Source organism: Streptopelia decaocto (genome assembly GCF_964273445.1).
Source record: "Streptopelia decaocto genome assembly, chromosome: 3".
NCBI lineage: Eukaryota > Metazoa > Chordata > Aves > Columbiformes > Columbidae > Streptopelia > Streptopelia decaocto.
Window position 1 is genome coordinate 17,390,680 of NC_138656.1, and position 14,248 is coordinate 17,404,927.

Genomic DNA, 14,248 nt, shown 5'->3' on the forward strand with positions numbered 1-14,248 from the left:
AGGTGGTTAAATATCTTCTGCTTTTTACATTTTCTCATTTACATTCTCCATATGTTCTTTGCTGATACAACTGTAAGTGCTATTTACTGCTTTTTGCAAACAGCTACAGATGAATGACGCATGGAAGAGGAAAAGGCACCCAAACCAACCCCTGTGGATGGCTTATGTGAGAGGGACTGGTGACTTTAGCAGCTGTCTCACCACGGGATACAGGGTGGCAGCCAGGGGTAAAGGCAGTCTCCTGATATGTGAATATGGATGAGACACCAGCCACAGGTGCTCCAAATGTTTGAAAGGAACAGATAAGTGTGTTCCTCTAGGCCTGCCCCATCCCACAGCCATACTTATTTTGCATTTGTGATTGGTCCAGCTCCACCTGTGAGCTCTGCTGGTTCCACTGGTACAGGATCACCCTCATAAGGCAGAGACATTTACAGCAGATAAACACGACAGTGTATCTGGACATACAGTTGCTGGTAAATAATCTCTCTCTTTACTAACACTATTCCTATGAAAGTGAATTTAATATTCACTGAGTATGTGTCATTAATTAATACAACTTCAAATTATAACAATGTCTAACACGATGGAGAAGTGTATGGTTTCAAGCTTTTAACTAGTTTACTAGATGATCCCAGGTCAAACCACTCTTCTCCACACCAATAAAATATATTATTTTATTTCTTTGTTAACAGCAAATAACTGGAATTTGCTAGAATTTGTGTCACTCTTATGTTAAGTTTCTACAAGAAACAGCAAAGGTCTGTAAGTCTGGACATTACCTGTATCAACACAGCTTGCTCGAGTTACCCAGATTCTCCCCTGCTCTAGCTGCCACATAGAAAGCTAAACTGAGAATAATTGCTTCTTCTATTCCAAAAACTTTTGCCAGTACTGGTACTTCGGTCAGGGAACACATTTTTTGCATACCAAATCAATGCAGCTCTGTTGACAAAAGTCCATAGGCTAGATCAGCTGTGACACATACACTTCGAACTGATAAATTATGAACTTTCAACAATTATTTTTCTTAACACATTTGCCCTTTGGATAGCCATAAGGCTGACAATCCACCACACCTTAAGGGAAGGTCCTAAAGTATCTAGGTTATGCAACACAATTACAAAGTATTCAGACACAGGAAGTTTTAAGAAAACTCAGGTTGCTATCTATGTTCCACTGTGTTTTATTAGACTACTGACTGCAGAAGAGGGGATAGAAAACAAGAGGAATTACAAAGACAAAGGAATTGGTCAAAGACAAGCTACTGGCTCTACTCATTTTTCACCTTGGAAGTTTTCTCCTTTCTCCCCCTTCTGCCACATGCTGTGCTACATTTTCATTAAAGGCTCTAACAATCTACACATATCTTAATTCTATAAGGCATCTAGCTATTCAGGCTATACTTCCTTTGCATTTTTGATCAGGACTTTAGAAGAAATAAAGCACTAAGAGCATTGCAAGAACCTGCTGCAGAACTAATTTAATGATATATAACAAGGGAAAGTGTAGAGTCTTGCATCTGGGCAGGAACAAACCCAAGTTCCAGTATAAGTTGGGGAATGACCTACTACAGTGCAGCGTAGGGGAAAGGGACCTGGGGGTCCTGGTGGACAGCAGGATGACCATGAGCCAGCACTGTGCCCTTGTGGCCAGGAAGGCCAATGGCATCCTGGGGTGTATTAGAAGGGGCGTGGTCAGTAGGTCCAGAGAGGTTCTCCTTCCCCTCTACTCTGCCCTGGTGAGACCGCGTCTGCAATATTGTGTCCAGTTCTGGGCCCCTCAGTTCAAGAAGCACAGGGAACTGCTGGAGAGAGTCCAGCGCAGGGCAACAAAGATGATGAAGGGAGTGGAGTGTCTCCCTTATGAGGAAAGGCTGAGGGAGCTGGGGCTCTGAAGCTTGGAGAAGAGGAGACTGAGGGGTGACCTCATTAGTGTTTATAAATATGTAAAGGATGAGTGTCACGAGGACGGAGCCAGGCTATTCTCGGTGACAACCAGTGATAGGACAAGGGACAATGGGTTCAAACTGGAACACAAAAGTTTCCACTTAAATTTGAGAAGAAACTTCTTCTCAGTAATGGTAACAGAACACTGGAACAGTCTGCCCAAGGAGGTTGTGGAGTCTCCTCCTCTGGAGACATTCAAAACCCGCCTGAATGCCTTCCAGTGTAACCTCATCTGGGTGTTCCTGCTCCAGCAGGGGGATTGGACCGGATGATCTTTCGAGGTCCCTTCCAATCCCTAACATTCTGTGATTCTGTAATGTAAGTGAGTAAAAGAACGTTTCAAATGGTTCGCTCCAGGCAAACATCCACTAAAACTGCCTGTGGATACTGGTCAGCATACTGGTCTTTGGTTAGCGCTAAATTAGTGCTCAAGCCTCAGGCATTAACATTCAAAAGGATAAGTGCTTTTGGAAAAGGAGACTGCAGCCTGGGGGTTCGGATTTACTCACTGCACATTTCTCCCTCATCTTCTCCCTGGGCGCAGTCCCTGATGAAGTCACACGCCTGTCCCAGCCTGATCGCCGTTCCATTCCAGCAGCTGAAGGAACCCTCCAGAGACATTTTTGAGCCAGAGGCAGATCCTAGAGAAAAAGAAAACAAACCCCACTTCAGGTTACTGAATTGCCTTCTTCTCCAACAGGTCATAGGATCCCGGGGAACACCGAAGAGGAAAACACCTTGTGAAATTCCTTCAACCCAGTAATTATACACATGATAGATTTTGATTGTGTGCGAATTTACTGCTATACTGACAGTCCTAAAGATTGATACCTTCTCTGTCTAGCTCAGGAACAACATGGCTGCATGGCTTGGAAAGAACACAAGTCTTCATCATGCCCTCCTGTCAACACATACTACCTATGACTTAGATATCTCACATTGTCATATCCTCACTGCAAGAGAGAAAACAGCCTGATCTCTGCTTGTAGTTTTCTTTCTCTTCTATACTCACTCCTGCTCCTGCATCCCGCACTCCTCTCCTCTTGAGTCAGAGAGCCCACAGCAGACTATAATTACCAAGATACCAAAATCGCTAATACATTTTACCTATGCCAAGCAGTGAAAGGCAGCTAGCAATGTGGAAAGGAGCCAATTCTTATGAAAAGAGATCACTGAACATTATAATTAGAGGCCAGTACCACCCACTCAGAAATGAACCTGAGTACTTCTTTTTCTGAAGGCACTTGATTCCCTTGACAGCTGAGGAGCCAGAGATCACCCATCATTTTCCTTACCTATAGGAGTTTTCTCATCCTTTGATTTTGGCCAAGTGAGCTACTTAGGACAAGGCCTTTTTTTTTTTTTTTTTTTTAAGAGATAGATGCTCTAGATCAGCCGTCTGAAGGAGGCAGGAATTAGTTTAGCAACATCATACAGTCAACATGTATGGAGGAGGCCAAGCTTGAGAAGCGCAGGGGCCCTTCCACAAAAATCTGGGTGTAGATACAATTAATTGGAACCTCCTGACTTTCTGCAAAGATGTGCTTCCAGTTCACTACTCCTAGAAGTAGGAAGAGGTCTGTGCTGCAAAGCCCACACTGCAACAGCTCTTGCCCTGTCTCATATTAAATGGGTAAATACTCAAGATTAAACCAAGGCCTGTGGGCAGACTGATCCACTGTTTGCCTAACTCATCTGTGCTTGCTAAACAGCACAGCTACATCATGTTCTCTGGTACTACAGGGAGTTGGGAATCACTGGTGATTCAATTAGATGTGCACTTGATACTTTTATTTATATTGCCTGCCAAAACTAAAAATTAATGAAGCATGTAGGAAAACAACCACTATTTCTCTTCAGGCTCATTTTATGGCCCAAATCAATTCAGGAGTGGGGGGAATACATGCCAAACCTTTTTAATAAAGGACCCTGGCTCCTGAAAAGGGTGCTCTGTGTTACTGTCAGCTCAATTTTTTTCACCTGCCTTTGAGCAATTCTGGCTTGCCGCATACAGGCTGCACAGTGCCCTTGTATTTCAGTCAGGGTCAAGGCTGACTACAGAGGAGAGCTTTGGAGAAAAAATAGACCAAGTAACTTGGAGCTGGCTGCTAACAATTTCTGCAGGCCCCTCAGTGAGGGTTTAAAGCAATGAGAAGATATCTTCCCTGGCCTTACCGTGCTCCTTGCAAAAGTGCACTCTTAGAGACACCATTGAGAGCCTTCCCTGCGTCAGAAGCAAAGCTCTTCGCATGTCACAAGCCAGTCACGGTGGGCTCAGGTCAGTGTGCAAACAATGCCAGAAAACCATAGGAAGTAACTCTGGTAACTCAGTAGGTGATCCCTTCTCCTAGGGGTATGCAATGAACCTATATGGTACCATGTTGCTGGAAGTACCACCTAAAGAAAAGTTAAGCAACAAGGCCCAGAGCACTTCCATGAGGTTAGCAACATCATGACACTCTTAAAAGTTTTACTTGAAATCAGAAGTACTTTTGTCTTTCTGAATTACTGCACAATTGGTTTTGAAGAAACGCCCACGTTTACTACCAGCTCTCACGGCCCACTCAGTTTATCTGCAATCTTTTCAGCAACGTCCATATTTTATCCCAGCAGCTGCTGGGATATGATATGCAGAGATTCAGAGGAGGGGTTACTGTAGGCAATGGAGTTTTTCTGTTTACTCCACTCATTTAACTTTCTAAAGGCACTCAGTTTTCCAAGCACATTACTGCATTAACACTATTTTTAACAGAACCAAAGCATTCAAGAACACCTACTGTCTTCCCAGTTGTCTTTGTTGCAGCCCAGGAGCACAAATCTCCTGAAGTCAACTGACTGTTGTATTCAAAAGCCATCAGTTGCAACTAGACATCAAGCAATTCCAGGAGCTTTTCCTCCAAAACAAAGCAGCAGATTTGCATGCTCATTCATCTCTGTGGAGACGGAGCTTGAATTAGCTCAGATTTACATTAGATGCGTATATACAAGCTCCTTGTATAGGTTAGAGAACACAAATAGCAAAGCTGCAGCCCGGGGAATGGCTGGGCTCTGTGACAATGCTTGACTTATTCCTGTCTCTTTTTTGTTTGCCTACTGTGTGCACAAAGGCAAAATGAATTGGATAAAAGAGATGATTAACTAGTAGAACAAATGGATAACCAAAAAAAGCCCAAATAAAAATGACCCTTTTAATGGGCCACTTGATGCAGCTGTTTGCATCCAAGCTCAAGAAAACTTAATTCTTAATTAAAATATTTTGTAACAAAAATAGATGTTTGCTCTTTTCATTTCCCAGCCCCAATGACTCCTGGCAAGGTGAGCCAAAATGACCTGGATCACTGAGTCAAGTGGCCGCAACCAACACACACAAAAGATGTGCAAGGAAAGGAAAATGAATGGTATCAAATCAGTATCAAAGCAAAATTTGTGGGAGACATCCTTTATAGTTACAGCAGTGTTTATATAGCCAGTGGCATACATAAATTATAGCAGTCATTAAGCTGTACCATGGCTGGCCTGGAGTCTTATAAATCATTATTTAAACAGCAACATTAAACAAATGGCATTTCAGGCTCTAAATTGAAAGGAGAAACAAACATCTCCTTGGGGAACAAGTGCTGACTTTGTACCTCCCAGGTCCTGCTTCTGAACATAATCCAACCTTGGCAGTGTTCAAACCCAGTACCAGACCCTGGACACAAATGACAGCCTGGGCTCTCGACTGACCACGCTTTTAGACTTCGTTTCCATGTAGCAGGATTAGCACGAAAGGGCAAAATCACGTGTCTTAGCCTAACATGGGATAAGCAACTTACTGCTCAGATTGTGGGGCCAAAGAGAATGTATTTCACTCCTCAGCAGATTTTCTGTGACTTGGGTTGCCTCTTCTCTCCTCCCCGCTCCCTTGACCAGCACAGAAATAGAACTGTGCTGGCAAGTTCCAGTGAGGTCGGCTCTGAGGGACGTGGCCAGGAAGAGTGTGATACCTGATCACTGCAAAATGGGAACCTCCAACTTACTGACATCACACTTGGTCAGGAGGGACAGAAGACCAAAGTTCTTACAGGCATTCACAAAGATATTCCTTATCTTGCAAACTGGCTATGCTGCTAATTACCATGCTGAATTAATCCAGCTGAACATAATTATACCTTCATGTGTTACGTTCAACTTCTCAGGCCATAATTGTTAATCCTACTGAAAACTTTTGGGACCAACGCGGTAAGGTAAAGCTCTCCTACTCAGCACACATTAAAACAGAGAGCTTAATAGGGCAGTACTTGGTTGTCGCTTAAAAACCTTGTCATTTGTATTCTGCAAAAACAGGTGAGCAGAAATTGCAAAGACTTGGGATGAATGTGCACCCACGTGCATGTTTTAGCAAGAAGGAGCTGCCCCCTGGACCATCCCCAAGGATCCCAGCTGGATGCAGCTGAACTGACTCCAGTGGTTCTTGGGGCAAGACCTTGTCCACACACAAGCTGAAAAACTTACATTTTTAATTGCATGTATGTAGTAAGAAATACCTACCCACAGAAATCCACCATGCTTATCTCACCATACGCGCTACCTCTCAAAACCCAGAAACTTTTCTACTACTTAATTACACCTCTTTAAAATATTTTCTAATGGGCTAGTGCTGCAGTCCACTAAATGCCACTAAAAACCAGGGATCGTGCAACCTCACTGACAATGCTTGTCTGTCACAAGTATTTGTCATTAACTTCTCAATTTCATCTGCTCTTTCTTTGGTTTGAGTTCAAGGCCTCGACTCAGAGATATTTAAAAAGACAGTCCTCAGGGGATTTAAAGGTTGTGTGAAACAAAGAAAAGCTGCTGTCTAGCTATAAAGGGATAGTGAGAATTCTGGGGAGTTTCTGATTATGGATTTTTTATGACTCTCCATTTCTGACGGGCACATCATTTCCTCACTCTGCATCTCCAACCCTCCAGCCTTATAGCAGTGCAGACATTGGAAGGCTGATGGCTCACTTGGCACTGAGGAAAGCCATATTCTAGAAAAAAAAGTATATTTTCTATTGATACAAGTCATTAATACTCCTTCTTTTACCATTAGAGAAGTTGGAAGGTGTGAAATAAAGGAGTTAAGAAAGTGAAAGAAGAGAAAGATGAGTTCATGTTTAAGGGAAGAGAAGCCATCCTTGGCAAATGGCCATTGAACTCTACTAGGATACAGGGCAGATGACATAAATCAAAACTTTCACAGCAAGCTCCGCTGCTTTCGTGTTCCAGGCACCCACCCCAGGACACCTGTATTCAGATCTGCAAAGAAGCCAAGTGGTCGCAGCTGCAAATGAGACCAGTGAGAGAGATACTTGGAAAACACAATGTCCTCAAAAAACGCTTTGAAAAAAGATTGGGCTCCAGGTTTCTCACACCAGGCAGCCAAAATTAGTCAACACTTCATAATTTCTGGCTTTAATCTCTGTAGCAGCATCATTACTGTTGCTGTCATTGCCTAAGGATGCAAGTGAAGCCACATTTGTAGGAGGAGGCCATCTCTTTTTATTAGGCTGCCTCATAGAGGCAGAAAAAGCAGCCCATGTTTGTATATGCCTGAAGCTTACCCATTTTTCCAGTTACATACATTGGCTTTGATTTTCTTATTTCACTTCCTATACATAAGATGGAAATAAACTCATCGCAAGAGCTCTGTGATGTTCATTTAATTAACATTTGTAAGGAACTAAGATGTTATGATAACAGAGCTATGAAGAAAACCTGTGAGGAAATTATTTACTCTATCTTCAGAGTGCAGTTTGAATAATTTACAGTATAAAATGAACAGGGCCACACAGTTGATGAAGGCAGGACAGTAAACAACTTCCCATCGAGGGAGCACCCCCTGCCCTGCACGCTAAGGGCGCAGCCTTCCCACAGTGAACCACTTCAAGGAGAGAAATCTTGCTCATTAGAGCCACACAGAGACAGATTTTTCATTTCACGGAAAATGTCAACATTTCAAAATGTATCTAAACATAAAACATAAATGCCCAAATTTCTCACAGAACAAAAGTTTCAAAACAATTCTGGGTTGGGAATACTGACTTAAGAGGTTTCAACACATAACTAAATATCATCATAAACCCCAAAAAATTTAAAAATGTAAATTCAGACAAAGATAAAATACCAGGCAGGAAACTAAAGTGGAAACTTACCGGTTTGGAACTCAAACATGTCAATAATTCAGCCAGCTCAGTTCTAACTGCTCTCCCTCTCCACTGCTGCTGTTTCAAAGCAGGGATGTTATGCTTAGTATACAAATTTTAAAACATCTGCTCCTTCAGCCTTGTCTAACGCCCGTACGACTGCTTACACTGAAGCAAGCTCCACAGCACACCCGAGGAGCCGGCACGTGTTCACTGCCACGTTTCAGCAGCGTGAACTTTCCACTGAGCCGTGCAGCATCCAGAGCAGCCAGGCCCTCCGCGTTCTCTTGGAAATGCTTTTGACCAGGTCTAGTTCATTTTCCTGCCTTTTGATTGAATGACCTCCCAACGTTAATGTTGGTGTGATGTAGCCTTCCTGAATTAACAGCAACAACTAGCTTCCTCAAAACTATAATGAAATCAGAATGTGGAATAAGGAATTCAGCTATATTTCACACTTCCGCATTTTCCAATTAGAGAAGTTGACTTAGGATCTAATATTTATCTTCATAGCTCCTGAGACAGCAAATAATTGTTGAGCGCAACAAATGAGATGATAGTATTTTTCCCTATTAATCTTGCACAAAATTTAGCTACTTTTTTGTGTTCTTTAGGACTCAAGGTAACATATGTATTTTTTCCTGTGATTTGCTAACCAATGAATAAGCATCTCCAACAGCACATCCAAAAATTAATAGTAAGCAAGTAAACAGAAGCAGCGAATTTTACGAAGGAAGTGTGATTTTTCAGTATGCAGTGATACTTATCCATTCTGCAGTATCTACAAAACTGTAAAGGACCAAAAGAGATGGAAAATACTTATTCCCAAATACCTATGAAACACAGTGCATGAATAGTAATTGGGCTTTTTAAAAAATTTCATCTCGCACAGCAGATCTTTATGGTTTTTATCCCTAAATATGAACATCCTGGCTTCGAACTATACAACGAGACAGAGTAATTTTGTTAAAACCCCAAATCTCATTTATTTTGGTTGTTTTTTGTTGTCCTTGTTTCAATATCAGACTGCATTTGCTATTTGATTCCCTTTTCTCTCAAGTACCGTTGCGTATTTGTGAGATTAAAAAAACCCCAACAAACCCCCACCAACAAAACCCTACCCCCAGCTTTCATATCTCTCCTAAAAGCAGCGATTACGGTATTTGTAACAGTAAGGAACTGGCTAAAAAAAAAATAAATAAAGGCTAAAAAGCCTTTTCTGTGATTTTTCTGTGAATTTTTCAACATACAAACCTTGGAGAGGGAAAATAAAAAGGTTCAACTTCTATTATTAGCTCTGCCATTCCCATCAGGCCTCTCTGGGTCTGAATAGGCTGGGAACCCGGCTCTTTTCAGGCAGCAAGCTCACCCCCGGGAAACGCCGGCCGGACTGATTGCCGGCGCTGGAAGATGAATGGCGCTTGCCACATGCGGCGGGCGCTGACACAATCATGAGGTGGTTAAGATCTCTAAGCTTATTTATAGACAACAGGAGCAGATTTAACACAGGGCCACTCTCAACGTCAGACATGGAGCTGAATATGAAATAAAACAAGGCTGCTGGAGAAAGGACGTGAAAATAGTGCTTCCAAACTTCATGTGTGCCTCTTGGGTAAACTATAAGAGCTGATTAGATAGGAAACACACGTAATTTTCCACATTTTGCTTCTGAGAAGGGTTTGGTTTAAATCCATTTTCAATTATTAAAGTAAGTTTTATCTTTGCCTGTTCAAGTCCCCCAGTCCCAAGCACACCAACACTGCCACTGTACATACTGATTTTTTTTCAATTCTTGGTTCCTAAAAACACCACCAAAAAAATCAATAACATTGTAAAGATGAGGAAACTGAGGTACACATCAACCAATTTCAATTACTTAAATGAGACAATAAATTGCCCAAACCAGGGTAACTCTTCGACTCCTGTTCTACCTCTACCAGTTAGACTGAAGGTGCCCAGATGCAAGAAAAAAGCCACGGAAAGGGGAGATTGAAGAAGATTTTATCAAGAGCTGATTCCGTGTAGGTCACATATAACCTTTTGTAAACTCTGCAATAGTAGCATCTCAGTAATCTCAGTCATTTGCTTTTAGCACTGCCAAAACAGTCAACAGAGGTATATTTGTACGCCCTGTCATGAAAACCACAAATAGAGGTACGACACTTAATTGTATTCGAACGTCATTTTAGATAGGAATCTTATTTTTCATTTCTAAAATGCAATTCTGCTTCTATAACTGTTTAAAGCAGTATCTCTCCTTTAGCTGTCAGCAGTATTGAATTAAGGTTGATGGCCTTACTGCAGATCAGTTGCTGGGGGAGGTGGGTGGAATATCACGAATCAGCACCATCACGAGCGGACACGGTCCCTTTCAACAGGGTGCAGTGATGCATCCTCACATCACAGCCAAATCTTTCCTGTGCTGGCCCCTGAGTAAAAGAGCAATAACTGCTCCAGGCAGAAGCAGGAGCTTGCTGGGGAAGAAGGTTTCATATCATGCCCCTCTCCACTGTGCCAACCTCTGCAAAACGCCACTTTGTGGAAAAACTCAGCAACAATACCTCAAAACCTGAAAGCATAAGCAAAATGAAATTGCACATGAGTGCTTGTTGTGAGGGAGAGCAATAGTATTGGTGACACATAACAGGCTTGCCACTGGAAGGGGCGGAGGCTACCCAGCTTTCGGCCCCAGGGAAGCCAGAGGAAACGCTGCAGTGCTACCCCAGCTCCACACATCCCTAACATCGGTCTGTTGGTGGATGCTGTGGCTCACTGGTGACTCTTCCAGCTGAACGCACTGACAGTTGTCTACGTCTCAGTGCTCTGAAGCCAGTCTGGGGGGATGGAGAAGCAGCCCTTCTTTGCTCTCGTGTGTCAGGCTGTGCTTCGAGGCCTTGCTGCACTTGAAAGAAATTATCCCAGGAGTGTAACTGCTGAAGGTCAATGTCCCCCAGCATCAAAAAAGCCTGGAGAAGGACTCCTGCCTGGAGTCTGTGTTTCTGCCAGAGGATTTCTGCTAATCTTTGAACACGGGAAGACTTACAAAAAGGGAACGTTTATAGAAAAAACCCAGATGTCAGCAAAGAACAAAGCAATCAGCTCTGTGTAAGCCGAGGTATGTACTGAAGATACTAGGGAAAAAACACAAGAAAGGATGACATTACAATTTCAAGACGACCACCTAGTTTTAAGGCAATCTCTCTGAGTGGCATGTTAAAAGACACTTTGGTTAATGCTTTCCGTGCAAGATCTCTTTCCCAAACATCTACTGAGGCACAGAAAGAATTGCAATAAGAATTGACCAGTATCATTACTCAGAATTACCATGCCTTGAGGATGAGATGCCTGTGGGTTGCTAGCCACAGTAGAATAGCTATACAAATGTTAAATAATATTAAAATGGCTCTTGTATTAATTTTAACACTGTGATAGAACCTTAATAAAACAGTTACTGTGTGTAAAGGCAGATCAAGGAGACAGAACATGTTTTTTCTCTCTTTATGACTCCAGATTTTCTTTAAGATGAGTAGACTGTGCAATCAAACACTCAGAAAATTTTAGACAATTACTCAGACCTGACAACTATTTCTTTTACTACTCTCATCTTTAAATTTGCCACCATAAAATGAATGTCAACCCAAAATATTCCTTTCTACCCACTTTGCCAATAGGATTTCTGTTGTGTGCAAGCTCCACTTCAAGGTTCTTCCAAGCCCTTTTCCCTCCATTTTGCTAACTGATTCAGTTGGCTATTAATTAATCTCTTAACTATCATCAGCAACAGTATTAAAAGCTCATAAATTTTCTAATGCTGTTACTATGTGAAATGCTTCTCCCAACTAGGTAGCTTTCAGCAAAGCATAACACCTTGTTGATTCCAGATAAATCTATCTCTACAATGCAAATGTACCTCTTCCTGGCAGACAAATCCTTTATAACTAAATCCTTTATAACTGCAAAATTATTCATTATACAAAACAGAGAAGAGGACACACAGCTTATCACTCATTCTTCATCAAGACTCAGCAAACATAAACATTTGGGGACAAAACAAGTAATAAAAAGAGAATATGAAACAGGCTCTGCTAGCCCACCTGCAAAGGAAATAGGGTTAGTCTGTCTGGTGGCAAACAGAGGTAGTACACTGGCCACAAATAATTATGGGAAGGTCCAGAAGGACGAGCAGAGCACCTGGAAATGACATGAACCCAACACAGAACCCAACTCAGCCATACAGTCTGACTGACTTGCAGTCAAAAAATTATTAGGCATATAAGGAATAAAGAAGACAGAAAAATAAATAAGTTTCAGGAAATAATGAAATTCTTTATAGTTTCCACCAAAGATCTACTGGACTGTGGTGCAGCTTGAAAGGAAATGTTGGAAAAAACCCTCAGCAGTTTAGGAAAGGGTGACACTTAACAAGCTGTACTGGACAGGACTCACTTGACAGCACAAACTGCACTAACACACTGAATAATCAAAAAGAAACACGAAACTTTCTTTTGGCCATAAAACAGATCAGGGGAGACCTAAAAGGTATTTTATATTTAGATGTGTCTACCATTGGTCTTGAAGTAGCAATTTAAAAGAGCAAATAATGAGTACGCATTTCATCAGGCCTTCTCGGTAAGCAGCAGCCATCTTGGGGAAGTCAGCCATCTTAGGGAACACAAAGTCTTCCTGGTTTTTACTGTGATGCACTGGTTGCTATTTGTACTTCCATTCATCTTAAGCTGCGCATGTTCCTCTCCATGGTACAGTTAAGTTATACCGAGTGCAAAGGTGTTAGATACCCGCTATATATTTTTACAAAGAGAACAGTTAAAATACCTGACTTCCAGCCCTCCTGGGGCTTTAAGTTAATGGGATGTGGATGCAGTTCACCAGCTATAATGAATGTCACCGGCCAACTACTCACATCACTGAGTACCTCACAGCCTGGAGTGTAACCCACAGTGCACAGGGAATCTACATTCAGAAAGTTTGGTGAAATCCTATCAACAAAATCAACTGCCCTAGAATTTGTACTTGAACCAGGAAAAATGCCTTGGTCCCTTTTCCAGGATTTCTTGACAAACAGCAGCAGGACTCTCACACGGCAGCACTTACAGCAAAGGCTCTCGAAGCTACTTTGACCATGTCCTTCCTTCCTACCCTACAGGCAATGACCGCTGCTTTTCAGTGAGCAATTTAATTTTAAAGAGTCTGTCGATGAGATATCACAAAGATGATAAAAGTGCCTTGCCCTAGCATCTAATATGGATAAAATCAATGATCCACTCTTCGACAGGCAGTAACATAAAAAGCTCAGAGGTCTCTATGTCCATGGCAGTCAGGTCTTCGTGGGCTACAACCACTGTGTTCTCTGAAAGGTTTTCAGCACAACAGTAGGACAGCTAAGCAAACTAAGACCTGCTGAAAACAGGGCACCAAATCCAAATTATCGCCCACCTGTGTATGAAGCAGTTTCAGCACAGACAGTAGCAGTTCAAGGTTTCTCTGCATTGCGAGAACTCGTCCATCCTGTGTCTATTTTACCTCGCTCTCCTGTTTGGTTCAGTGACAACCTTGCTGGGAAGATGTCTGGACAACTTTGTTCACCTCTGCTAGCAAAAAGTAGAAGTAAAAGGTATCTCACAGCAGTCACTAGGCTTTTTCCAGATGGACCATGACTAAGTTACAAGCTCATTCAGGGTGTTCTTGGAAATAAAAAGCCTGGCATCCTCTGCCCAACAAAAGGAAGAAAGAATTAAATAACCAAGGACTGAGTGAAAAGCAGACAAAACACAGCAGCCCAGCATCATGTTTTGAGGTATGTCAAACCAGCACTCCATTTGTGTGTGCAGGGGCCTTGAGTTGCAAGCAAATCACCTTCAGAAATGCCGCCTATCAAATATGGAATCAGATGGTCAGGATTTCCAAACTGGCTCTTATGCTGTGACCTTGGATAAGTCCCTCCATTTCTTCAAGCTTCCATCTTGCTTCCCATGACAGAAAGACAGATATGGGGCCTCGTTATTGTTTAGAACTAGCACTATGTAAATTACATATATTTGTGTGCACAGAAAAAAAAATCTCATTTTTAAGAACTATCTAAAATGAAAATGTCCCCTGTAGAAGAAAAAA

At 42.1% G+C, this 14,248-nt stretch overlaps 1 protein-coding gene across 1 annotated transcript in view; it reads right to left on the bottom strand.

The window, feature by feature from the left end:
- Positions 1-14,248, bottom strand: part of ALK (ALK receptor tyrosine kinase) — a gene marked incomplete at both ends in the record, with an annotated part of 331,753 nt that overhangs the window by 74,810 nt on the left and 242,695 nt on the right. The window contains one exon of the mRNA XM_082048887.1: positions 2,459-2,590. Coding sequence (XP_081905013.1) covers positions 2,459-2,590 — 132 coding nt within the window. The remainder of the gene's footprint in view (positions 1-2,458; positions 2,591-14,248) is intronic.